A 26,339-nucleotide genomic window follows, 5' to 3' on the forward strand; every position below is an offset into this window, starting at 1 on the left:
GAAACTGGTCTGGTCTCCGATCATACCTGAGGCCTCCTGCTTTCAGGAAGTTCTCACAGAAAGACTTGCTGCTGGTTTTGGCCATCTCATCATCAGACGTGGGCATGAGTTTAGAACTCAACACCTAAGAAACACACAAAAGAGGAATGAACATCCATACAACATCTGTTTTCACTCAAGACACATGGAATAAATCTGCTCCTGAAAAACCACACCACTCACATTACCGTACCTGCAAAAACATTCTCAAGGGTTACTATGGTTTTGCCCCAGTCGTTGCAACTTGTGTTCACTGTTTCACTGAGCCCTGTGAAACTTTACATATATCAAAGATTACCTGAGCTGGACCTCCATCGTTTGTGGTTGCTCTACAATGCCTGGATGGATGTGCTTCATATTCCAATCAACTCAACAAGACAGCGCGCTTCATTTGAGAAATTGAAGACCAGAAATTTTCTCTTCCAGTGGCAGATAAATTGGAGTACTGATTTTATATATGTGTGTGTGTGTGTGTGTGTGTACCTCCAGGTTGTACAGCACTCTGAAGGTGGACATGCCCGGAGCTGATGATCTAAACAGAGACTCCAGGATGGACGCAGCACTGGGCTGGTGCTGCTGTTTGGAGGCCATGGATGGGGAACGGGACCCTGTGCCCTGGCCGAGGGTGAACAGCGTCTTCTACAGAGAGACAGACAGAGACTTTAGGAAATAATAAAGAGGAAAGACAGCACTTGTACAGCTGAGACATGGAGAAAACACACTCTAAGACCAAGGGCTTCAAACCAGCTTCACCCTTCAGCTTTGGTAAAAGCCGCTTGATCTGCACGCATCTTCGCAGACAATCTGATGTACCTGATGGCTCCAGACGCTGGATTCTTTGGGAACAAAGTTATCGAGAGCATCTTGCACCTCTGGATCTGTTGGGATCAGCAGCAGCAGCTTCCTAACACGAAGAGTAATCCTGGGAGGTGATAAAACCATATGAATAATGAGGCACTAGGTCGCTGAATGTTCCCAGTCATCAGGTCACGGTAACTCTGAAGTGCTGTGTCATAGGCAACTGGACTTGTTTCAATTTGTTGATAAGAAAACTGAAACAACTGCAAACATTGCCTTCATAAATGTTTTCACACCAAGAGCAGAGTACTGATACTGACAACTGATTTTCTCCAGAATAAACTAGTAAATTAACAAAAAAAATCTAAAAATTTAGAATTTGATTAAAGTTGGAGACATATACACTCATTTCTTTGTCGTTGTATCTCCCTCACCTGGATTCATCCAGGTTCGCCAGCTGGTAAAGCATCTCAAACACGTTACACACCAGTGCCATTACCACACCGGGCAGAGACTTCTCCTGGAGAGAGACAAACACGCACACACCGATGTAAACCCAAGGGTGTTGGTAGCCATTATGGCAAGCAGCACATCTTTCGGCTCGTCGCTGGGATGGTACCTGCTCTAAAGCGTAGGCAGAGTTGAACACGGCAGAGCTGGAACTACTGGAGGCAGAGGCGGAGGACTCAGAGCTGCCAGAAGGAGTACCAGTACCTGAACTCTTCACAGTCAGGCTCTGCTCATCACTAAAGCCAAGCTGGGACAGCAGTTTCTGGTCCCGGTTCATGGTCAACTAACACATAGTGAGGGGAGAGTGAAGGGATCAAATGAGAGAAAACAAAAACAGGGGTTGCTCAAGGCAGTGTTTCCCCTGCCACATCATAGAGGAGGTGGGCCACCATGACCGAGTGGCTCTCTGCCTTCAAGAAGTCACAGTGCATGGGTTTATAGTGTGGAATGTGTTCTGTTTTCAGGGGAAACACATGACTGGGAGAGGAGTACAGTACTTTAATGAGGGAATGACAGATAAAAATAGCACATTTAAAAAAGAGAGAGAGAGGAACACAGAGTCCCTGTCATTTACAGAGGCATCGACACTTACCACACTATCATTGGCAAAGATTTGAACATTATCCACCGGACAGCTCAAGTGCTCTGATATCTTCCACCGGATACTTCCTATTGTCTCATTACTGTGGGTCTGCAGGAAACATGCAGGCACAGGAGAGTCATTTCCTCTGGAGATGAAACTTAATTTAATGAAAGTGCATAAGGAGGCTCCAGGAAAAGTCTCACCGTACCTCTAAGGTGAAAGTGTCTTTGGTTGACTCGTAAGTGATGTGAAGAGTGATAGGGTGTCCGTTGAACGAGGCCCCATGAGGTAGAATTGTACGAGGAACAGAGTACATATCCTGCACAGAGGTTATTGTTAAACACACACGTACACACACAATGATCCGGAGGACCTACCAGGAGGAGGAGCCTACCTCTATAGTGATGACGTAGCGTTCAGCCAATAGCAGCAGTCGTTCTATGATTACCAGTTTAGTGGATCTGGAGATGAACACAGACGTAGGAGGCGAGTGATCCAACTCTCATAACACGAGTGCATCATCGAAGGAAACAACTGGTTTGTCTAATCACCAGTTAGTTGTAGTGTAACACAGGCAAAAGCACACACTGGCCCCCAGCCCCCCGGCGTACCTAGATGGTGATTGTACAGAAGTGGCCACAGTGGGCATGGCGGTGGCCGTCAGCATCTTAGTTGCCCTGGTAACAGCATGAGTCAAAGTGGGCCCACCCAGGGCTGAGCTTGCTGCCTGAGTAAAAGAGAAATAAATAAATGTATGATTTTAAAGTGAAATGGCACCATCAGCCCTTGCAGTAGTGCATCCGACTTCTTACCTCTAGTCGCTTGTAACAATCAGCAATGAATTTCTTGTGCAAGGACACAGAATCCTGCAGGAAACATCATGGTTAGAGGTCAGAACACGCCGCTTCTTCCCAACACGCTCAAAAATGTGTGAGGAAGTCAGAGCATTTCTGGTTTTCTGACTGAACACCGAGTACTAGTCTCATTTAGGACAGATTGAGGGCAGCAGGGAACGCTGCCACATTCAAAAGTAAAATTAAGGCTTACCTTTTTAATTAAATGTTATTTAATCTACTTATCCATTTACTATTTTCTACTCTCTTTACTCATTCAAAAACTTTTACTGTAAAGTTCTTTCAGTCTTGTAATTAGTCACATAGTTGTTTTCCCTGTCTTGGGCGGTTCATCAGTACCTGTTTTTACTGTCTGTTATTTAGCCGAGGTGGTGGAAGTTTCTGTTTTGGTTCGTGTGAGTAAAGTAGAGATGAGCACAAATAACTGATGATCAATACTTCATTGTTAACAACTGTGTCAATCACTTCATCGATCAAAGGAGGCTGTGTTGGATTGTGAAATTAAACGATGTTGGAAAAATTACTGGTTTTAGGAGAGTGAGGAAAAAAACGGGAATACTCTGCTCCCTACTAGCCGCTGCTGCTAGCGTAGACATAAAGAGGTCACAGAGATGTTTGGTGTGGGACTGTTTTGAATGGAAAAATGATGGGGTTCATTGTAAACACTGCAAAGCCGCGTTAACTGCAACAGAGCAATGCCCGAAAATGATGCACCACTTGAAAAACATACCCCGCCCCTGGTTAATGTGCACGAACGCTCCTCAGTGCTAGCAGGGAGGAGCTGCGATGCTAAACGGGCAGAGAAAATCACCCAAAGGAACTTCAGAATTATTGAGAGGGATGTGCTGCCCTGAAGTATCGTTGAAAGCAAATGTTTTCAATATCTGATGAAATGATCCAGCATGTAAGCATTCCATCACGATGCACCATCACCAGACTCGTCAAAACCCACTAAGGCAGGGGCTGTTAGAAACATTAGCCACAGCTGAGAGAGTTGCTCTAACCAGACTACCGGACCACTTTAACAGCCCTGAGCTGCCTTCACCATCACCGGCCACTACAATAACACTTAAAACCATCACTGATGTTAAACTTTCTCAACCATCAATCAAGGAAATTTCTTAAAAAGCCCATCCCTGGTGTGCAGCACTTTGTAGGAAAACTGCTACTCAAATACAGTTTGATTGAAACCAGCAGCCAATTATAAGGCAGAGTACCTCAGGTTGGACTGTGATTACAGATGATGAGACACACGAAGGAATGCGTGTATACACACACACACACACACACACACACACACAACACACACACACACACACACACACACACACACACACCTTCTTCATCTTGGGATTGAGGTTCGTGTAGCTGTATGTGATAATTAACTGGATTGCTTCATTGGCTATCTCTTCATCAGGGGTTTCCATGGCGATGCGCCAGATAAAATCCATCCCTGCCAGGTCAAGGCGTTCCACACACTGAAATTAAACAAAATTAAAGTGAATTTTTCAACCACTAAGTTGTCTCCTCCTGTCAGCACATTTGATTTGAAATGAAATATGCAGAGAAATGTGAGAGCAAAGACCCACCAGCTGAGTTCCTTGGCGTTTCAGTCGATGGTCACATAGATTGACATTCTCAAAGAAGGTTTTGAACAAATTAAAACCTGAGAGACACACACAAGATATAAGCTGATCTACCACATAACTATTCACGACCTCATTCTGAAAGTTATTCCTCATTTTTTTACCGTTCATTGTGATCTCATAGGGCTCCAGTTTCAGTATCTTCTCCTTGAAGAGCTGCTGCTGAACATCACTCTCAAGGTCATGCTGCCCTTTGGTGAACCACTCAAAACACATCTGCACAGGTGAAAACACACTCTGTTAATGTTTCAATCAGATGACTTTTGCCAATTTGTCTTTGGAATGGTTGGCAGGGTGCAAAGAACCGTGTGTTCTCCAGAGGGGATCGGCCATCTTTGTGCTCCGTCAGTTACAGCAAGGGGCAGATACTGCCCCGCTACTTTCAGTTGCGAAGTGCGTTGTTATAATAACTCCCCTAAATTCACAAGCTATTAATTCAAACTGATGCATTTACAAAGCCCTAAAGAGCAGAACCACCAATACATCAGTTAAATCTTCTTAATGTTTCTTACTTTGTCTCGCATAAGCACCTTCTTTATGCGAGATAAGATGAGGAGATTAAGTCAAGGAAACATATTAGCTTGAGGAAGAAAACAGAGCCACTGTTAAATGCTTGATAACGACTCCCTTGTATTTGTTGAAGCTTGGATTGTGACTTCTGTATGCACAGTTTGAAGGTCGATGTTTAATTCCCAAATTGACACAGACAAGATGACAAGCTAGGAATACAATTCACCATTTTGTGAGACCTACAAAGTTAATGCCAATATCAAAACTGTAAACCTGAGGTAAAAGCGAAATAAGATCCTTTAAAGCCACAATTTGTCCGCATTTTTTTCCTCTGCTGTGGAGGGTGTGTTCTCACACGCTCGTCTCTTTGTTTATCCATCTGTTTGCAGGATTATGCAAAAACTAACTGGTGCAGCGTGAGCCAGAGACCCATCTCTTTTTGCACCAAGTACCTTCCCTTAAACGTTTTTCTAAAGGGGAAAAGAGAGTAGGGCAAAAGTGGAGAGTGGACAGAGCTGTATTTGCTGAAAGGTTTTCATACCTCACGGTCCAGCTCGCAGACGTCCGGCCCAGACACCAGGCACTCCCAGAGCTCCTTGGCCCTGTTCCACACCAGGTAGAGGCTGGCCTCCTGGAGGAAGAAGGCCAGGAAGCGCAGGTGGCTGTCCAGATACTGCACACACATTCAAAGAAACACAAATCCTATTGAAAGCAAACACACCCCCCTGTGTAACTGTGAGAGCATGATGCAGCAGTAAAGAAGGTGTAAAACTAAAATAATATTAAAACTTTACTACAAAAAATATACAGCTTGAAACTGAAATTAGATTTAAAAGAGAAAATAGAGCAAAGAGGAACCTCCTGGTAGGAGTATCGTCCATCCACCAGGGTGGAGCCTGAGAGACAGTTGTTTCCTGCAGCCGTCACAGCCAGCCGATGGCAGCACACCAGGGATCCCGTTATCAGCTTGACGATCTCAAAATTCTTTTTCAAATCCTGGATGATGCTCTACAGAGACGGTGACCACAGCGTGACATTACACAGATGGTTCGACTGATGATCCTGATGGTGTGTGTGATTGCTCCAGTTACCTTGTCTTGTTTCTGATAGGTCTGCTTGATGAAGGAACGGGTTATCTCGTGCAGCTGACGGAGAGCAGGTACCACCCAGACTGACTGAGGACTGCTCTGTTGAGAGGCCTGTTGTCACACACACACACACACACACACACACACACACACACACACACACACACACACACACACACACACACACACACACGGCAGTCAGATAATGATTTTATTTAAGAGTGATCACATGAAAACATTCTACAAAAACAGAGGTCCGAAGTGGTCTGACTTCATCAGATCTTTTTAACAATTTGACAACACGGACCAGCTATTTTTGTAGTGGGAGCCTTGTGACAATGTGAGAGGGACAATCAGGGCCAGGGATGTAAACTAATAACAACAAGTGTCACACTTGGCAAATATGTAGAAGGTCAGAGTCAAATATGAAAGATCACTGTATATCCATGGCTCTGATTGGACTCTGCACGAGTTACCGTGCTAGCACTCCCACCCAAGCTGACCACTCATTCAGCAGCTTCATCCACCACAGCCAACCCTCACCCAGAACAAGATCAACACCACTGAGTAATCATGAGTGAGTGTCAGGTCCCTCTTAATGAGGAAAGCGAGAGATTGTCGTACACCTGGTTGAACCACCTCAAGTTACAATCAAGTGTGAAATCATCAACCTGTGACCAATGAAACCCCCCGGCCCTCCTCTATGACAGGCGTGAAGCAGCGAGACCGGACAAAGACTGATCAGAGGAATTACAAACGATGTGAGCTTCTTCTCTTACTTTGGCCAAAGAGTTAGCTTTCCTCTTTCCCCAAGAACCAGTAAGAAATGAGCTCTGAGAGTCGCTGCCTTTAGAGTCCTCCTGAGTGGAAGTCTGGACAACATACAGTTCATTGGAGGTGGGACAGATATGTGAGGATTTACACACTCCAACAGTCCTTTAACACGCTGAATGTGATCACATCATGGAAACCAGGGAAAGCACAGATGGAACGGAACACATTAACCATTATTTCATTTGACGTAATGCTTTGCCTGCCAGGGAGCCAGCGTGCACCGGCACACCCGAATAGATGACACACTCATACAAGGAACACACATGAACGCCTTTCACATTCACTTATCACGTTTGTTTCACAGCTTGTGTTCCTCCATGTAGAACTTGGATACAAATCAAACATACATCCTGCATCCATTAAAGTCAAACATTTGATTATGAAATGTGAAGAACAGAAGAGCTTCAACCACATACATGCGTACTGGGGTCTGCTAAACAATGAATGAATTATGGAGGATTACATATTACATACACAGAGATGTACAGGGGGAAAAGGGGAGTGGCCTCATAGCTACTTTAAGATGTTCAGAGGGAATGAATCAAGCAAAAGAGAAGAGGGAGACTGATAAATGGACATTCTGGTTGAATTCCAGAGGAGGTGTGAAAACAAACTTCAGCTGAGGGGTCATACGCAGCATGAACAAGCACAGCCGCTGCAGCATTGCAGGCACCCACTCAAGGGGTATTTCTCTCTTCTTGTGGAACTGCAGGTCACAGATGCACACGACATGATCCCTGCTGCCCCACATGTACGCAGAAAACAAACAATAAATGTACCTCCCCTTAGAGCAGTTGCTGAATCTCTAAGCCACTATAAACACCAGCCCCCACATCTGCAAACACTGAGGGTCTGTCTCACCTTCTTAATGTCCTCAATACATTTAATGATGTAACTGCGTTTCACAGTCTCCTTGACAGCGTAGGCATCACTCAGGATCCCCAGGTGCTCCTCCAATGCTTGCTGAACAAGACTGGTGGGCAGAGTGGGGAGGTGCGCCAACTCCCACAGCACCTCCAGCACCTGCGCAGGCACACAACATTGTGGACTCAAGGCAGATTTTCAATCATGAAAGCCGACTTGCCAACATTCCTTGCCTGACAGAGAGACAGGCGCGTCTTACCTTGCCTGTCGTGGTTTCAGAGCGAGCCTCTCTACCGATCTTCCCGATCAGACTGAGCAGCTTCTGTCTGACGCGATCACTCTCAACCTCCCAGCTCTTAATGACATCACATGCAAACACATTACCACCAAAACAAACACACACTTACACACCACTTCCCATAGATTTATATCACGGTCAATGTTATTTATGATCAAGCCACCGACCTTCTGTATGAGCATGAACAGGTGAGTGAGCTGGTCAAAGCTGAACTTGACAGCAGCAGCAGCAATGATTGTATGAATGTTCTCGATCACAGTTGATGATTGGCCCGCCTGAAATACAGATTCAAAAGATCCATCGAACAACAGCTCATCACTCTAATGCATCTATTTCAATATTTATACACTAAAATGTCCTTACATTTAATAAAAGCTGCAGGGTACCACTCAGAGGGAACAAGGAACAAGGTTCTACTGAAGATGTGTGGCTTATTGTTAGTGTGAGTAGGGTATGGTTCATCTAATGTTTCAGATGCTGTTACTTTTATTTTGAAATAAACAAGAACTATGTTCAAGGAGGAAAAATGTAACGCTGAAAACTATTTCACTCATTATCTGAGCTTTCAAATGGGTTAATGGACAGACTTGGCTGTCAGCGCATGTTTCGTGAATTGCACATAGATGTTTCTTCTTATTTTCCACTTATTGCTTTGCGTCAAGAAAAAATTTCACAGAAAAATGAGGCAGCGTTCGTGCATGAAGCCCAACACTTCTAAATAAACCCCTCAAGTGTACTGTTAAACAATTAAGAATGTGTAGAAAGTGCTAAAGAGGTGTCAGGTGCACGTTGGTGCTGACCTGTATTTTCCAGATCTTGGAGAGTTCATCCAGCGACAGTTTACTCCCGAGCAGCTCGATGATTCCCTTGATTCTCTCACAGTACTGAGCTTGGTCAATGTTACCTGTAACAAGGAGTCATCAGTTAGCTTTGTAAACCTGGAAGCACACTTCTAGACATATTTGAGATGTTCTACGACCTACGAGTGTGTGAACTATGTTTTTCCCGTGCTAGGATGTGACACACATTCTCACCTTCCAGTGCTATTGACAGGACTGAATTCTCTACAAGCCAGTCCAACAGTTTATCCGTGTCAATGGCGTTTTTCACTGTCTTTGCTACGGTGCTCTCCTCTATTAACTTTGTCACCTGCGAGACAATAAACATAAAAACGGGGTGAGATGAGGCAAGAGCTGATTAAAAACCTAAAGATGGAATTTACGCAGCTTCTAACCTCTTTGAGGGAGTTCATCTTGGTAGAGAAATGGGGGGTTTTGAGCATGCGTAGCAGCGTGTCCAGCCGGAGGTCATCCACCACAGCAACCATCTCCCTCTGGAACTTCATACACAACAGCTTGATGGCTGACAGCAGGTCAGGGATGCTCACCAGACGCTGGAAGGAGTGAGTTATATACTTCAGTCACCATTGCTGCTCATGTTTCCTTCAGTTTGAAACATTTTTTTCCCTTCAGTTTATCCCTTTTCCTTAAAAAACAATTTTTTAAACTGCAAATTCCCCTGCACCGAGGACTTGGCCATTGCTGCCTCCCACTCAAGGCGCTCAGGAAATTGAAAACAGGCCTTTGTGGGGAAAGTCAAATACTTTTGGCCTCAGGTCCTGTCTTCTATGAGCTCAACAGCAAATATCCCATTAGGATGACTGATATCAAACACTACCTTGTCTTTCAGGTCCTTTTCCTCCAGGTTCTGCACGTATGTGATCATCTTATGGATGACAGGATCCAGCATAGGCTGGGGGGAAAAAAACAAAAACTCTGTTGATCCGTATGAGAAAAACAGCAGCAGCAGCAAACAGTATGGACATACGCATTTGACCTTGGTGCTTTATTCCGCTGTACATTCTATTTTATCTGATGTAACAGTCATTTCAAACAAAAAGAGAGAAAAATAACAAAGAAAGGATACACAACCAGGTCTTCCATTGTTGTAACATAATGATGATCATTGATGTGTGTGTGTGTGTGTGTGTGTGTGTGCGCGCGCGCATGAGCAGATTTGACGGCTCACCTGGACAAGGCTGGAGTTCAAGTACTCAGCGCAGACTCCCAGAGGCTGAACCAGCGCTGATACACACTGCAGATGGAAAGAGTCTGGCTGAAGCACAGTCAAAACCAAGAAGTTCGAACTTCTAGGTCTTAGTTGTTTTATGTAATGTGACACGTATACTGAGAAATGGATGCACAGCCGTTGTTTACCACTCAAATGAGGCCAGAGGTCAAATAGTTTTTGAACTGACACTGTGTTTTCACTGTTGCGTGAGTGACGGAGGGAGCGTAAACAGATCTACTAATACAGCAGCCCAGCTGTCATTTGTCATCCAGTGATAAATCACAGATTCTTGAATGAATGCTTCCTGTGTTACTGTCTGTCTTCCCCTACCTTTGCTTCAATTCACTCGTGACCCCCCCCCCCCCCCCCCCCCGCCCCGCGCACTTGTCTTCCTGTTCTAAACAGACAAATGAATGAGTCACCCTTGGGAGCTGGAAGAGGAGGAAGTGCTCCCCACATTTTTTCTCCTTTCATCTTTTCTCCTTTCACAGTCTCTCTCTCTCTCTCTCTCCTGTGCTTTTAGGAAGTTCGCTATCTGACAGCGTACAACCTCCACAGCGCTCACGCTGCCACTGAAGACTGCAACCGTCCAACCGGTCTCTTACCGATTAGTATGCTAATGGTTAGAGGGAGTGTGTGTTCGTACACACCAAATCAATGGCTATGCTCTGCTGTGGTTCCGGCCAGGTTCCCAGAAGGGAGCGTTAGCACAAGGATGCCTCAGAAGACGAAACACAGCAGAGCATTTCAACCATCACACACACAGTGGGAGGATGAGAGGGCTTGTGTGTTTGTAAGTGAGTATTATAGAGATAGGAAAGAGAGGGACATTCAGCACGCTGCAGCTGAGAGCAGTGTGTGTGTGTGGGGGGCGGGGGCATAATGACCTTTAGCCTGTATAAGCTGTCTGGAAGTCTGTCTACAGTCGGTGTCTCCATCCATAACTAGAGTAGTGAGTATTTAATTACTTTGAAGAACGTCAGGCCATTTATAAAGAAGGCAGGGAAGACAAATGGAGGGAGGGATAGTCTTACAGCTATTTCGATTTCCTCCGTGTTGAGCTTCGTCTGAATGGCGGTGAATCCTCCCAACTCTCCAAACTGCACACAGAAGACAAGTCGAAAGGGGATTTTAGAAACATTACACAACAAAGGGTATGTTGCACATGTGTGTGGAGGCTAAATCTGGGTGAGTGCACATTACTTACTCGATTCACCAAATCAACCAGCCAACCGTGAGGCTCCTGAAACAGACAATTGTGTTTTCAGCGGGTTTATTCAGCAATGACACAGCAAATTATAAGACACACACACACACACACACACACACACACACACACACACACACACACACACGTTTTCTGACAGCTGTTGTGTCTCAGTCACACATGTTGTGCTGATCTCCTGTGGCTCAGTTACACAACACCGGGGATGTTTGTCTGCCCTCCATGAGACTATGAATTGTAAACAAGGGACCATCAGGAAGTATGTGTACATAAAAACTACAAATAAATACTAACGTAGCATCTGAATAAAGTTACACACAAGTACTTGAATGAACCTCACAGGGGTTGAAGAGGAGGAGGAGGACTTCACACGAGCGCTCACCTTCTGATAGGTGTTGCTGGGAGAGACGGCGAACATGTTGGCCTCATCTCCAAAAACTTCAGCCCAGTTCCTCTGACAGGCCTTCATCCGGTTCTTGAAATGGTACTCGTTATCAGGGTTGAAGGCCTGGTCACAACGGCAGAAAACAGAAAAAGTAGTCCTGAGAATCAGTTGTAAAATTGTAATCAAGTTAGCCACAATAATGCTTCTGATTAATCGTAAAATTAAAACACAAATTTAGCTGTGTTTGGAAGGGTAGACAAAAAAAATACGTGTGTTGTTGGAGTAACGAAATGGGTTTTCACTTCATTAACAGCATGGATGAATTCAAAATGAGAATCAATGTCTCAGCAAGTAGTCGGCGTTTATTGATGCACTTTGTCATCTGAGAGCTGAATTGCACCGGTGTGGCTACGTCCTGGACGAGTGACCACCACGAGAGGCTCGCTGAGCTTTCAGTTCTGTTGAATGAGAGAAAACATGCTATTCTACAGCACTTGATCAGGCACCATCAGACCCGCCGCCACAGAGAGACACTCTTGATAAGCCTCTGTGTCATGGTGCGACACAGGCGGGCATCTCTGCTGCACGCCCCTCATGCCTTCTGATAAACATTCACACTTAAAGGAAGGTGCAGTGGACAAATGTGGTAAATGAATGCCTTAAAGGGTTAGTTTGGTTATTTTGATGCAGGGTCGTAAGAGGCACTGAAGCCCCGTCAGTGTCTCACCTCCCATAGCTAATGATCAGCTCATCATCCGTCAATATTGCAGCAGGAAGCATAGGAAGGTGCTGCAGTGGTATGAGGACAGCACCAACACTACTTCTGGCCACTAACAAGTCCACACATCTGAAGTATACGTGTCCCTTTATGTGCCCGCAACACTTTGATCATTTTTGGTGCTCGGTACTCCTGTCAGACAGCCGTTTTCTTTGGGGACTACATTCCTCAACTGCGCAACATCTGTGTTACTACAAAAAGCCACAGCTGATGTAGTACATCTGACGTACTACAGTGCACAGCATATGTGGCAAAACCAGTACTTTTAATGAGGGGGAATTGAAGTCTTCAATATATATATATATATATATATATATATATATATATATATATATATATATATATATATATATATATATATATATACACACACACACACACATATATATATATCTCATGCTAGATATCACTAAAGCAGTGAGAATAAATTTATTTTGATTTCCCGAAACTGATCATCTGGTACTGACAAAGGATGTCAACATTCATCAGTCAACAGTCAAACTAACCATTCAGGTTTGATGGGTTAAAGCTAGATTAAGATGGCACCTTTCAAAGAACCAAGGTGGATTTGTGAAGGTAAACAGGCAGCCTGGACTAAACTCTGCAGTCAGAGTAATAGCATCGTGTAGCTCCTGAGAGAATAACGACAGAGCTCCTCAACACGCCAACGACCCCGAGGCAGGTGGACCCCTGTATCAGAGACAATCTCTTGTCATCGGACACCAACGCTCCCGGCAGGTCACAAACTAATCAGAAGCACTGACGGTTTCCTACCACTGCACATCAGTGCCATGACGGAGCAGGCTTGCTGTGCCATGGAACTAACAGACAGCACATGCCAGTTCATGTCAACAGCTAAATTGGAATGATAAATTGCTTAAACTGAAACATGGCTTTTACTTTTTTTTTTAGACACTCCTTTCACAAATGGTGAATTAGAAATATCGGGTTACCAAAATAAATAAATGAAGAGTAAAAAGGGTTAAAAGCCAGCTAGTGAGAGAAAGCGCACCATGGTGAGGACCCCCATCAGGTTGATAGGAACGGGGTCCTGCTTGACCCTCTCTGCCACCAGCTCCACCAGCAACATGAGCATGTTGTAGATTCCCTCATGAATCTCCGTGCCCCATTTGTGTACAGCACTGCTGGTCAGCAACTGGGGACAGAGAGCAGGAGGGCAATTAGTGAACATGTATGTTCATCAATCACTGATCACACAGTGGGTTAGAGCACAAACTTGGTGCTCACCTTTTTAAAGGCCTCTGGCATGCATCGATCCATAAACCGCTTGCAGTTCTCATCAGCATCAGCAAGACCTGAAGAAGACGTTAATAATGGATTCACTTATTTACACCACAGCTGAACTGTGACAAAGCACTGTAGATACAGACTGAGCCATGTAACACAGTTGATAAATAAATATAAAGTGTGAAAGTCTAAACTAAAGACGCCACCTACACGGTACCACAGATGGAGCCTGTTTAGTTTCACGCATGCACACGGTCTTACCGTGCCGGGCTAGGCAAGTGGACGCGATGAGACATTTGCCAAGCGATTCCTCTCGCTTGTACGGAATGGACCAGTGATCGGTGAACACTCGACTCTCCAGCTCGTACAGGTTGGTGGTGGGGAACTCCATGCTTCCCCCAGAGCAGTTCCCATTCTCATCATTGCTCCTCTGCAATGCAGATGAAAGATACAATTACAAATGAGAATAAAACAATGTTATGTCTCCCAGTTGCTCCCAAATAATAGCACTACTTGATTCTATGATAACATAAATGGCCTCAGTCAGGCCAGGATGACGCTGGATTCTTCCTCCGTCTAGGAAAGTGTGTCCTGTCCTCTGTGACCTGCCCTTCATCTCTATCCTCATCTCTCCATTTCCTCCTCAGCGGATCTCATACCAATCGCAGACAGGTGCTTGTGTTCCATCATTTCAAGCAATTACGTCGAAACCGTTGATGTGTAAGACAGCGTGTGAAGTCTAATTAGTCACGTGACACAACTAAATGTCTGACACACGGAATTTTGACTTTCATTTGCTGCAGAGACGCTCACAAAAGATCCCAGTTCAACTTTCTGCATTCATGGTTTCATTAGTGTGAAACGCTAAAATCTGCTATGAAAAAAACAAAATAGCCACTGGCACTACAGTCTAAGTAAGGTGTGTGTGTGTGTGTGTGTGTGTGTGTGTGTGTGTGTGTGTGTGCGCGCACGTGCACGTGGTGAAAGAAGACAAAGGATTACTAAATTATTTAAATCAAAGTCGTTTGCATATTCATGAAGTAAACTGAATATTCATGATTAAAATTCAGACCTGAAATAATCACACACGCTGAGGTGGAGCATTAACGGCACGTATTTGCAAAGTGTGTCATTCTTGGAAATAAACTCGTGTTTGTACTGCAATTTCACTATTCAACAATACAGAGAACTCTACGGAGGCTGGACCTGCTGTCATGGATGGAAATATGACTCAACAGTAGGATTCAGCTCTCACTACAATGACCAAACTATTACAAACACCGGCAAATTTGTGTCTGAGGGCACAAAATTTTTATACAACACAAGACAGTCAGGTGGTAGCACTGATCTCCACATACAAGCAACACATGATGGTTGACATGATTAACTGCACTATGCTGATACATGCATGTAAGTGATGGACTAGACATTAATAACAGGAAAACAGGAAGGAGGGACGGAGAGGAGAAAGCGATGGAGAAGCATCATATTTCACTCCTTCCGTTTCTCAGAATATCAGAAATGATAGCTGGACAAGAGGAAAGGAAAAGAGACGAACCTAACACACCATCCTGAGCAAAGGACCAGGTTCATGAGAGACATGCCACTGCTGGCTTAATTACCAAATCACAACACAACGGCAATTACGCTCGACTCTCTCAGATGAGTCCTTTAAATAAAAGAGGACAGCAAGGGGAAAACAGAAATAATCACCCGACAAATCACTAAAAAAGCGCTGCAAATCTCCCGCTGCTTGCAGAGCTTAAGTCTTTAGGGGAAAGGTTTAGGTCTCCGAGGAACAGCATGTGTGCGGTTGTGCAGCATGATGAGGTAACTCAGCGCCACTCTGTTACTACGCACCCAGCAAGCCTCCTGGGGCCCTCGTGCAAAATCTGCAATGTGTTTGTCAGGGAGACTGCAGGGCTATATTTAGGATAACATGGGGTCACGGAGACCTATGACATGATTCTTAGGCACAAAAATTGTAGGCGGATGGCAAAAATAACAGTAAAAGCATGATCACTTGGGACGGGAACCCCAAACCAGAATTGCTAGAATAACGCAAAGCACTGGCATCATACGCCTCTGAGCTGATCAATTCATGTCACCTTCCTACAGGGCAATGACGTCATGTCATGATCAGACGATAATCAGAATCTATCTTACAACCTTTTCAGCTCCCATCCATCTTGTCCATCCTTTGCAGCTTCTTCCATGAAGTTGTGCTGCAATGCCACTTATTCTCTGAAAATGTGAGACTAGAGAGCACTCAGAGTAAGCATACCCCCAAAGAGGCCTACGTGACATCCTCAGATGCAGATCGATTCCAAAACCTAATCAATTGTTCCTCAACCTAAGTTCTATCATTCTACCAAATTACATTAACATCAATCCACAACTTTTTGTGTTCCCCTGCCAGTAGACAAACAAATCAGCACTGGCGACCTCCTTGATGGAGGCAACAAAGCCAGCGCTCTCCTGGACAGGCATCAAGGGATTATTTTACTGGTTGATTTAAACGGGAAATGCATCTGAATTGGAATTCTTTGAAATTCGGAAATTAGTCAAACATTTTGGCAGCTCCAACAGAGATGTAATGAACTGCATCACGAGGACAGTGAGTCACTTTGAGGTGTGTGAACACAAATCATTGGCATATTTCCAAAAAGAAGGTTATTATTTGCCTTGATCTGCAAATGTGCGTTGTTTTCTGCATGACGTATTTAACACCTGTTGTTCATAGCTGACAGCCTGAGATGTAGAGGAAACCTGAGCATATCCTACCGACCCGTACTCCCAGCAAATGTCATCGAATCAAAGTGAAGAAAGAATGTCAAATACAAAACATGAGTATTGACTTGGAGAACTGCATGGTTCCTGGTGGCAGTACTGGGATGTCTGGGAAGGCAACAGGTTTGGAGTCAACTTGCAAACAGTCTGACTGGTGGTGTCAGTCAGAGTGATCCTACCCTGTTTCATGCAGACTGATACTTACGTGTGTAAATGAGATCAGCGTTACACCTGCACAATAACACGGTACACAAGAGCAAAGAGGTGAACTGCTGTAAACTGTCATGTGCTGGTCAATGATCCATTTAAATAGCCTAGAAACATCACACAATAGTCCACACACACACACACACACGCTCGCTCCCTCTGGGCGTGAAAACACAAAAAACGCTCTGACAGCTAAAAATGTTGACAGAGGAAATATCAAAATGGCACATATGTCTCCACTTCTCCAGCTCGAGCAGACCGCAGTCCTGACAGCTCAGGACGCTGTCAGCAGACCTGCTAGCTAACGGTAGCTAACCTATGCAAAGTTAACCATCCAACCGCCCGGGGGCCAGCTGAGAGTCGTGGTTACCCGCTAGCAGACAGCTCTTAGCTCAAATATGCGACTGACTCACTGTCCTCCACAGCGACACATCTGCACCGCTACTCGTGGTGCTGTTCCACCACTGGCGGGTTCCACTCTCAACTCACGTCAGCTAGCCGGTAGCTAGCTAGGTTAGCTATCCGATCTAGACTTGCTATTTAGCGCCATTATTCAAGAAGCAAAGCCTCACGTTCACAGGGCAGAAGCCACTGATTGGCAGTGATATGCCTTCTCTCGCAGCACCGGGGAGAGAGTTTACACATTGCTCTGACAGCTCACGTTGTGCTCGCTGCATGTAAGCTAGCAATGAGGCTGCTAAGTTTAGCTAGTTAAATGGGCGAGCCCACTCTCTCCCAGTAAGTTACAATTGGCCATATTCTCCACCCTCTCTCCTCCGGTTCATTCTTACTGAAATGCACGTTGATCTCACCTCGCTGTCTACTACGTCGTGGTACGCGGGCGGAGGGTCAAACCCTCCCGTGCCAGTCCGCCCGCTGTTTTCCCCGTCTCCGCTGGTGCTCAAGCCCGGGGCAGGCCCGCTTTCCATCGGCTCATATCCATACCCGAGTCCGGGGCTTTCGTTCGTCAGGAGCGCAACTGCCTCGTTGATGTCATTCTTTGCCAAACGGAGAGCTTTCCGTATCACGTCGGGGTCCGGGAACCCCATGCAGAGGAGCGTCGTTATGTGCTGCTCCTCTTCCGTCTCCATGTTCGGGGTGTCTCCGTCTCTCAGCTTAATAGTAAGGGGGGTTTCGGCACAGCCCTGTAGCTGTGCACGCCGCCATGTTTACAGCCCGATGCTGGACACTAGCCTGTCACGATCTGGCTTCCTCCACAACAGCGCCGACACAGGTGTCATACAGAATTCTGCCTCCCTAGAATTGTATGCCTCTCGCGGGAGCGTGCACAACGGAGACTAAATTACCAGACGTTGTTATGATTTTTAAATTACGGATTAACGACGTTATTGTCTTCGGCGGTAGGTTCACCAAACTGTGTGGAGGACAGCTTCCTCTTCTGGCATCAGATCAAATATAAATCACCCGCTGTCTAGGAGTTCATCTATTTTTTTGTTATTCGTTTTTCTTTTACTGGAAGAATTGTCTTTACGCACTTGTTTTAGATATCATAATTAATTTAGGATATAGTCAATCCTATCATAATTGATTTGATTTTGGAATAATTCATAAAACAAACTCAAAAACTTTACTCCACCCATGCACCTATGAGAAATAAGGCAGTTTAGGAGTGTATCAAAATCAAAAGAGCCATATTCAGGAAGTATTAGCTCACTATGTGGTTACTGTAGATATTGTGTTATCATTAGTTGAACAATGTTTACTTAGAACGAGACGAAGGCCTCTGTGTATTTTTACAGTTCACCTACAATGAAACACTGCAGGACAGTAGAGTTGGGGACCATGCATGGGCCATCCCAGCGTGCATGGAGTGGAGTTTTTATGTCAGTACGTTTCATTTCACTCAGGTCTATCGGCTAAGAGCTGCTACAGTTGACACGTTTGACGAACTCTGACTTTTGTTTCACAGTTTCTTTCTTCGAGCTGATTGTCCCTGGACGATAAGAGACTCAGCATGAGAAGGATTTACTGATGCGGACGACCTCAGGCCTGTCCATGATGGGGTGAACGTGGTCAGCCAGTCTTCTTCTTTGTGGCTCCGTCCCACTTCTTCTTCTTCTTCTTCTTTTTTGTATGGCAGCTTTAAATCAGGAGAAGCTGCTTCTAAATGGAATGAGAAACTGACGGCACAGTGGAAGTTGTGTTTCCTACAGTTGTAGTACTTTGGATGTGTAGTCGAGGCTCAACTACTGACATTTGTCCAGCAGAAACAGAGACATCAGGAGGAATCAGCTTCATTTTCTGTGTGTATATTAATAATATAGAATCTAATTTGGACCCCCACTTACATGCAAGTACCCATTTTATAGATAATGGAGACTAAAACATCGACAGCACCGGAGCACTGATCCGGTTGAACCTACACATCACAAGGGCGTGGCAATGCGCGCGCGCAGGGGTGGGTGGTGGCGCGCGGGGAGGCGGGAGGGAGGTGGATGGCGGGCAGGCACGTCGTCACGTGAGCGTCCAGCTCATGTGACAGGGGAAAGTCAGCAAAATGGCTGCAACGGGGGACGACGCCGCTGCGATGGACAGCATCTCCAGGTCGCCCGCGGCCCATGCGACGGCGGCGGTCAGCGCCGCTGGAAGCTCGAGCAGTCACGGGGAAGGTCCGGAGGACGCGGCGGAGAACCTGATGCCCCCACCGAAGAGGACCAACGCCAACAGTGAGCCGCGGTTCCTCGCAGTTTCCGTAGCATGCTAATGCTAACGGTGTATACTAACAAAGTGCTTGTTGGCATCGGTTACATGATTTACCATGGTTGTGTGTCATTTAACCAATCTAAATTCCGCTGACTGTCATTTTCCCTGCGTCCTCTGAGGTGACGGTGGTGTGGAGACGGCAGAGGAGGCTGTGGAGCCCGCGGAGCCTGACATCAACGAGCTGTGCACGGATATGTTTGAAAAGATGGCAGTCTTCCTGCAGGGAGAACTCACAGGTCTCACCAACCAACCCAGCATCTTAAGCCTGGTTTGTGCTTCTGCGACGCGGTGACGGTGTAGACCCTACGCCGTCACTGAGCATTCGAAGTTCTGCGTCGAAGGAACGCGTTGCTCTGCAATACACCGCCAAGCCGCTAGGGGGTGTGGCTGTGTCTTTGTATGGTTTCGGGGGGCTCTTGTCAGATTCCAAAACAAAACTATTTACAACAGAAAGTCCAGTGCTTTTCTTTGAACGACTGTTTGCCTTCATGAATCAAACTGTAAACTTTGAACATGACAAAAAATAACTTCTTGTGGCCATTTTCTTCCGGAGACGCACATATTTGTCGCGGAGGTTCTTCCACCTCTTCATGCATTCGGCAACCTTCTCTGGGCGGAGTAATCTCAGTCCTTGACGTTCACGTCACGACGCGTCGAGTTGTCAGGATTTTTTGGAGGTGCACGTCAGGCTACGGCGTAGGGGTCTGCGACGCAGAAACATAAACCAGGGTTTAGACTTCCACCCGGAGCATTGGTGTGCTGACGCACGCCCGCTGTCTCTGTCCCCATGTCCGCTTCTCACGATCTTGTCTTTTCAGCCACTTGTGAGGATTACCGTCTGTTGGAGAACATGAACAAGCTCACTAGTCTGAAGTACATGGAGATGAAGGACATCAGCATCAACATCAGCCGTAACCTGCAGGATCTCAACAATAAATGTGAGTCAGATACCAGGACTAAGATCTCCTGTCTCTAGAGTCTTACCAAGTATTTCTACTTCCTTATTAACGTGTGTGTGTGTTTAGATGCTAGCCTACAGCCCTACTTGGACCAAATAAATCAGATTGAGGAGCAAGTTTCTGCACTCGAACAAGCTGCTTATAAACTGGACGCGTACTCCAAAAAGCTGGGTAAGATGCTGATGTGTGAAGCAGTGTGGACGTGTTTGTGTGTAACAAAGTAAGACATCGAATCCAGCAGTCACCTCATGAGAGACGCAAGTATTCACCAGTCTTGTAGAACTCGTACTGGTGCATAATCCCAGCGACCGTTTGCGCCGTACTTCCAAAGGTCATCTTTCGTTTCTCTATGACATTGAGAGCCTTCAGCCTTCAGGACAGCAGCCACGTGACTGTCCATTCTTCTATGCGTTGGCTGTTGTTTCTGGCAGGAGCTGTGCTGAGCACAAATGCATCTCTTGGCTCAGATTGCGAAGCGTTCAGAAGTTTACCAGCAGATGGTGCTGTGGCACCACAGGCTCTCCAACTCCCACCCCCCCATTTCACCCCTGAAAGACACAAGGGGATAATGTGTCAGTCGTGTTGTAGGAAGCAGGTTTGACTTCCTTCTGTTGTGTGTGGTCACAGTGTGGTCAAGTCCCTGTCTTTGCCTTTACAGAAGCCAGGTTCAAAAAACTGGAGAAGCGATGAGGAGAAACAGAAGCAGACTGAGAGTTACCGTGCCTTCTCACCTTCTTCCACCTGGTCTTGCCTTCTTCTCTCGTTGCCATTGGAGGCAGGCACTGCTGGGAGGATGTGACTGAAACAACATACAGTCCAGGCTGCTTTTTTACCACCGTGTAGGAAGCGTGTGAAGGCACGTGGGGGCTGCGGTGCTCGGCGTGGATTGAACTGTAGCATCACCGATTTTTGCCTGCGGTCGTGGAGCTGTGCGGTGCGAGACTGTTCCCTTCTACAGTGAATCGGCTTATGATGCGGGTGGCGTGTGTACTAACCTGCTCCTAGTCAACAAGGAACAGACGAGGAGCCCTTTGAGTAGCAGCACTAGTCAGGTGTAGATAATGTAAATGAGAATTATTCAAAGATGCTTTTGTAATAATGTACCAGTGTGGATTGTGCCACATAGCAGAAGGTAAACGCGTCCGACTACTGACACCAAAACTACCAACAACAACAAAAAAAAAATCAGTTCATAAACTGGTTTGCATCGTGCGGTACAATCCACTTCTTTATCTGTCTGTCTACTGGGTTAATCACAAACACTTTTAATTTGTGCTCAAAACAAACTTTCTGGTATGAAGGAGTTGTTAGCGTTCATGTAAAAATGGAATTGTTCTACTTGGTGTTTTTTTTTTTAACAATTGATCTGGTGTATTTAGATATACTTGTGGTGTCAACATTGCAAACTTTTGAAATAAACCTTGAAGTGCATGACTGTATTCATTGCAGTAGAACTGCCAGCAGATGGCAGACCTGCGCCGTGACTGCAGGCTTCATTCTCATAGTCGACATCAAATATTGTGTCTCTCTGAGAGAGCAGACCCTCTGCTTTGGTTTGAGTTTGAGCTTCTCAAAGGAAGAAAAAAAAAAACTCAGGGAAGACGGAGCAGCGGAGAAACCCATCTTAGTGATCAAAAGGAAGGAGTGAATAAAACGATGTGATGCCCTCTGCTTTCCGTCTTTCCGCTTTTATTGTCCCAGACCAGAACCCAGAGCTCCTTTTTCTGCAGGCAACAAACTCAGCTGATAGCAGCTTCAGAGAGAGAGGGTGTGTGCGTGTGTGTGTGCGCGCGTGTGTTTATGTAAAGCCTAATCTAAAACAGGTACCTGTCTTTAGTCCAGTTGAGGCCCCAGCACAGAGGGAGCTCATTATTCATACTGTAACATTATTTACTGTTGCACCACGATGCTTCCATCCCGCCCTTTGCCTGCCTCCTTCCAGGGCCCTGGGGCATAATTTCAGATCCCCTCCCAAAGGCCCTCAAATCAACTTTATGAAATCTTTGGGGTCAGTCAAGCATAAAGAAACGTTCTAATTATAGGTAAACTTTTCCTATATTATTCAGTGCTGTGTTTGCCACATTTTGACATTTTATCCACATCCTCCTAAACAGTCCACGTACAGAAACAAAGAGGTGTGGCCCACATTACAGGAAAAGAAGCAAGAAAGACAAAGTATCTGTGAAATGTTTGAGGGTGAATGTCATCGCAACAGTATTTTTTTCTTCTTCTTTGACTTACATTTCCAGTTAAAACCTATTAATCAAAGTGTTCCCTTGTGCTCTGGTCCAGTCTATGTGTGTGGAGACTTACCGTAACTGAAGCATCATGCAGAAAACACACGTGGTAGGAAGAAATGTGTTAATGTGCGATGATTTCATGGCTCTGATAACCGAAGATACGTTCCACTAACTGGGATTGTTTTCTTGAATATCTGTGTGTATGTACAGTGTCTGTGTCCAGTTTTTGTATCCATTAAATGCATGCGATTGTGAGTTTATACAGCAATTAAACATCACTAGCTGCTCGTAGACTTGAAACCACTGGAAAATGTTATTGTACCTTCAACATGGCCCCATGCATCCACGATTTGATGCTGTTTTTCTGTGTGTCAGCAGGATTATGCAAAAAAACTGTGGCCAATTTTCACCAAACTTGGTGGACGCGTGCAGCTTCGGCCATAAGGAGAAACTCATCATGTTCTGGCGCGGGCCTGTGGAAGATAATGAAAAAGGGCGTGTTTTACATGAGGTTTGGCTGATGCCACCTCGGTGGAGGTATTTGCCCTCTGAATGCCTGTGAGTAGCTGTTTTCCCCAGTTACACTCAGACCCCTATAAACAATTTTGAATAACAAAGACATTTTCTTTTTCGCTCTTCAGAAACCACATTTCCTTCACTCTTTCGCTCCGATCCACATCAACAGTGTAGATGCCGATTCCCAGAGTTGAAGTCTGCCAGAAACAGTAGGATACGTTGTACAGACAATGCACGAGTTTTCTTCAAATGTGCTCTGACAACATTCTAGCAAACCTCGTCTTCTTTTACAGCACTCATATTGTGCACACACACGTGCACATGTGCAGGCCCACACACACACAGCAAAAGACTAACATCGCTTTGAAATATCTCATGTAATGCCAGGACATATCGCAGTTACGGTGGAATGATCCACATTTAATTACATACTGTGGTTTCAACTTATAGATACAATTATCTTAAATTCAGATGACCCAAAAAGGTCGAAGCCAACAAAGGAATTATTCCTATTCAGCTCTTTTTGATGTGATGCAGCCTCCATTTGATTTGCTCTGACAGCCCTCAGGAGGCTTCCAGAAATGTGACTGAGAAGGTATCAAACACACGTCTGTCATCAGCTGCAGCGGAGCAGAGGTTTTTTTCTCCTTGAGTCTAAAAAGTGAAGATTTGGCCGGTTAAGAATAACAGGGCAGGATGCCACACCGCAGTGTTGTGTAACTGACAAGCAAGCACAAAGTTTGGGAATTTTTTTTTGTGCCAGGGTTCATGAATGAGAGAGAACAAGGACACTCAAAAAGGCCTTTTTTTAAACCACAATTGTTTCGAGTTTCTCAGCCTCACTCGAAGTTAGCGTTTCACGTAATTGGCCAATGTCAAAAAATGCAGAGGTATTGTGAAATCTCTCCTTATCCCCTCCACTGACTCGCTCTCTCTCTTAGACACACACATACACACAGATGGGATAAACAGGCTCTATAACTGATCTCAAAGCCATTCAAATACCCTCCTATGCCCCTGTAAAGCAACAACACTATAAAGACGACCACATGGTCTGAGATAAATGGCCACAAGGCTCATGTTTACGTCCATTTCAAAGCAGACTATAGATCTGGGAGGTATTTCAGAGCAAATATGAGCCACATGTGAGATCAGAGAGACTCAAGTCGAACTTCAAATACCGTCTACAGCAAGGGCACGACAAGCCACATGAGGTCAACGTTCGGCACCACTATCACTCACTTCACTCTGGTGCTCACACCTTCATCATATACCGCGCACATGGCGCCCCTTTGGAACCCGAAGCTGAAAGCCCGTCTCTATCAGCTATGCAGTTATTGGGCTGCGCTAGATAACTGCGATCTATTTGCTCTGTTCTGATGTCCAGAAAATGTCACTCCCTTATTACAAATCTAAAGTGAGACCAGATGGGCTTGTGGCATGAAAGCATAGGTGCAGTGCTATTTTGGATGGCAGCCCAGCTGTTCTCAGCAGGTAGGGGAGTCCCAGTGTCACACTCCAGCCTCAGATCCAGCTCTCCTACGGGGGTTGCAGTGAGGATCCTTTCTCCACGGGAAGTCATAACCAGCAACACCTGATATTAGTTCAGCCCTGGATGTCTCCTTGCTCTCTGTGTTTGTTTGTGTTTCCATTTTGAGTCTTCCTTTCATGTGCAGTGTGTCCAACACCAAGTCTGCATTGACTAAGACTCTGAGTAGACCCCCATCAGAGTTCATTCTGACGCTTAGGCACCTGAGGTCTCAGCGACAGCCCGCCTGGCATTTGTTTCTGTAGGACGCTAATGATGGGAAGCTCACCATTCACACTTTCAGATCCATGAAATGTTGATGGACAAGCTACTTGACACGTGTGCATGTGTGTGTGTGTGTGTGTGTGTGTGTGTGTGCGCACAAAACCAAAAGTTTAAAGGGTTACAATGATAAAAAAAACTTTAAAATCTGCTTGTCTAATCAGTTGGTCAGCTGAGGAGTCAGTTCTTCCTTTAAGGAAACCAAAAACAGGTACAGTAACGTGAACTTACCTCGGTGATAGAAACATGATTATAAATGGATGATAAAATTGCTGACTCTGTACAGAAGTCCGCATGTCAACCTAAGGGTCGAAGTAGAATTTAGAATTGAGTTCAAAACTCAGTAGCGTCGGCCTTCCAGACTCAACAGGGGTTGGAGTGGAATGAAATAGTAATGGAATAAACTACGCTCATCTGCCCACCTAAGGTCTTACTCTTTCCTTTATGTCTCCCACAGTACATTAGTCCCCGCAACTTATAAATTACACGTTTTAGATTACAAAAATCTACACCACTTCATCTGAAAACTCTGTGCTGTGCACTTAAAAAAACAACATCAGTTGATTTTACGGTCTGACTCAAACCTGCCAAGAACCGCAGCATTACATTCGACGGGAGACGCACTTCTGTGCCACTAACTGTGGCATGAATACTATTCATTCACAAAGAGCAGTCTTTCAGCGGAGAATTAAATGAGTATTGAGACTTCAGTATCAAATACCACTTTTTCACCACTGATTTACAGCTGATGATAAGAACAATATTCTCTTTGAACATCAAAATAACTTTATTTACGGCGTCATTGACAGTTTACTTACACAAGATAACAAAGCAGCAGCTGTGCATCGAATATTGCAAGCAAGAGGCAGTAGCCGTGCAGCGGTAACGTGCTGCAGCTTCAGCAGCGCACCATCGTGGTTGGACAGTAAAACAAAAACACTGCTCAAACTGTAATTAATGTCAGCGTTTCCCCGAGTAGATGAGAAATATGAATGCACAGTCAACATTCATCAGCTATCAGCTTCTTGGTTTGGCCAAGTTTAGTTTTCCAGCTGCTGAGATGAAATTATTAGGTTATTGGTGGAATGATATTATATTATATTTCCTCCTATTTATATTGTTGCTATTTTAATGTGTATTTTTGTTCATATATTTCTTATTATCTTCTCTTCTCTCCTCTGTTTTTTTTCTGTACAGCAATGCTCCATATTCACTGCTATCGACCTCAAAGATGTGCAGTGTGTCTGCAGTTTTCCATGAAAGCCTACTCAACATCGTTGGGTTTCCCAGTGTTGTTCAGACCGAATCAGAATGTTGCGTCAGCGTCAAAACCATAAACTGAGGACAAGTACAACTGAACACA

At 45.1% G+C, this 26,339-nt stretch overlaps 2 protein-coding genes across 3 annotated transcripts in view; one reads left to right on the forward strand and one right to left on the reverse strand.

Moving 5' to 3' along the window:
- Nucleotides 1–17,915, reverse strand: part of usp24 (ubiquitin specific peptidase 24) — a 34,712-nt gene extending 16,797 nt beyond the window's left edge. The window contains exons 1-32 of one of the 2 annotated variants that reach the window (XM_086224787.1): nt 17,540–17,915; nt 13,992–14,160; nt 13,731–13,798; nt 13,495–13,638; nt 11,702–11,827; nt 11,302–11,337; nt 11,129–11,194; nt 10,053–10,118; nt 9,702–9,776; nt 9,259–9,417; nt 9,059–9,173; nt 8,825–8,928; nt 8,192–8,299; nt 7,986–8,081; nt 7,724–7,885; nt 6,808–6,900; nt 6,032–6,139; nt 5,799–5,948; nt 5,482–5,613; nt 4,535–4,646; nt 4,374–4,450; nt 4,122–4,262; nt 2,743–2,796; nt 2,542–2,657; nt 2,325–2,391; nt 2,139–2,249; nt 1,940–2,038; nt 1,457–1,630; nt 1,272–1,357; nt 853–961; nt 523–678; nt 27–124 (exon numbers count right to left, since the gene is read on the reverse strand). In XM_086224787.1, coding sequence (XP_086080913.1) covers nt 27–124; nt 523–678; nt 853–961; nt 1,272–1,357; nt 1,457–1,630; nt 1,940–2,038; nt 2,139–2,249; nt 2,325–2,391; nt 2,542–2,657; nt 2,743–2,796; nt 4,122–4,262; nt 4,374–4,450; nt 4,535–4,646; nt 5,482–5,613; nt 5,799–5,948; nt 6,032–6,139; nt 6,808–6,900; nt 7,724–7,885; nt 7,986–8,081; nt 8,192–8,299; nt 8,825–8,928; nt 9,059–9,173; nt 9,259–9,417; nt 9,702–9,776; nt 10,053–10,118; nt 11,129–11,194; nt 11,302–11,337; nt 11,702–11,827; nt 13,495–13,638; nt 13,731–13,798; nt 13,992–14,160; nt 17,540–17,818 — 3,656 coding nt within the window. In that variant the 5' untranslated portion in view covers nt 17,819–17,915. The remainder of the gene's footprint in view (nt 1–26; nt 125–522; nt 679–852; nt 962–1,271; nt 1,358–1,456; nt 1,631–1,939; nt 2,039–2,138; nt 2,250–2,324; nt 2,392–2,541; nt 2,658–2,742; nt 2,797–4,121; nt 4,263–4,373; nt 4,451–4,534; nt 4,647–5,481; nt 5,614–5,798; nt 5,949–6,031; nt 6,140–6,807; nt 6,901–7,723; nt 7,886–7,985; nt 8,082–8,191; nt 8,300–8,824; nt 8,929–9,058; nt 9,174–9,258; nt 9,418–9,701; nt 9,777–10,052; nt 10,119–11,128; nt 11,195–11,301; nt 11,338–11,701; nt 11,828–13,494; nt 13,639–13,730; nt 13,799–13,991; nt 14,161–17,539) is intronic. The other variant, XM_086224788.1, reaches the window with a different exon arrangement.
- Nucleotides 17,916–19,188: 1,273 nt separating this feature from the next.
- On the forward strand, nt 19,189–21,841 carry bloc1s2 (biogenesis of lysosomal organelles complex-1, subunit 2). Its single transcript, XM_086223803.1, has 5 exons — nt 19,189–19,414; nt 19,571–19,687; nt 20,270–20,389; nt 20,477–20,581; nt 21,069–21,841. The coding sequence occupies exons 1-5, from the start codon at nt 19,246–19,248 to the stop codon at nt 21,098–21,100; spliced, it is 543 nt and encodes a 180-aa protein (XP_086079929.1). The 5' UTR covers nt 19,189–19,245; the 3' UTR covers nt 21,101–21,841.
- The last annotated feature ends 4,498 nt before the right edge of the window (nt 21,842–26,339 follow it).

The sequence above is a fragment of the Aulostomus chinensis genome, chromosome 14 (assembly GCF_037954235.1).
Source record: "Aulostomus chinensis isolate RoL2024-O1b breed Wild chromosome 14, RoL_Achi_v1.0, whole genome shotgun sequence".
NCBI lineage: Eukaryota > Metazoa > Chordata > Actinopteri > Syngnathiformes > Aulostomidae > Aulostomus > Aulostomus chinensis.

Coding starts and splice junctions, on each gene's coding strand:
- bloc1s2 (XM_086223803.1), top strand. CDS start 19,246: ATGGCTGCAACGGGGGACGACGCCGCTGCGATGGACAGCATCTCCAGG. Junction 19,688..20,269: donor CCTGCAGGGAGAACTCACAG/GTCTCACCAACC, acceptor TTGTCTTTTCAG/CCACTTGTGAGGATTACCGT. Junction 20,582..21,068: donor CGCGTACTCCAAAAAGCTGG/GTAAGATGCTGA, acceptor TTGCCTTTACAG/AAGCCAGGTTCAAAAAACTG.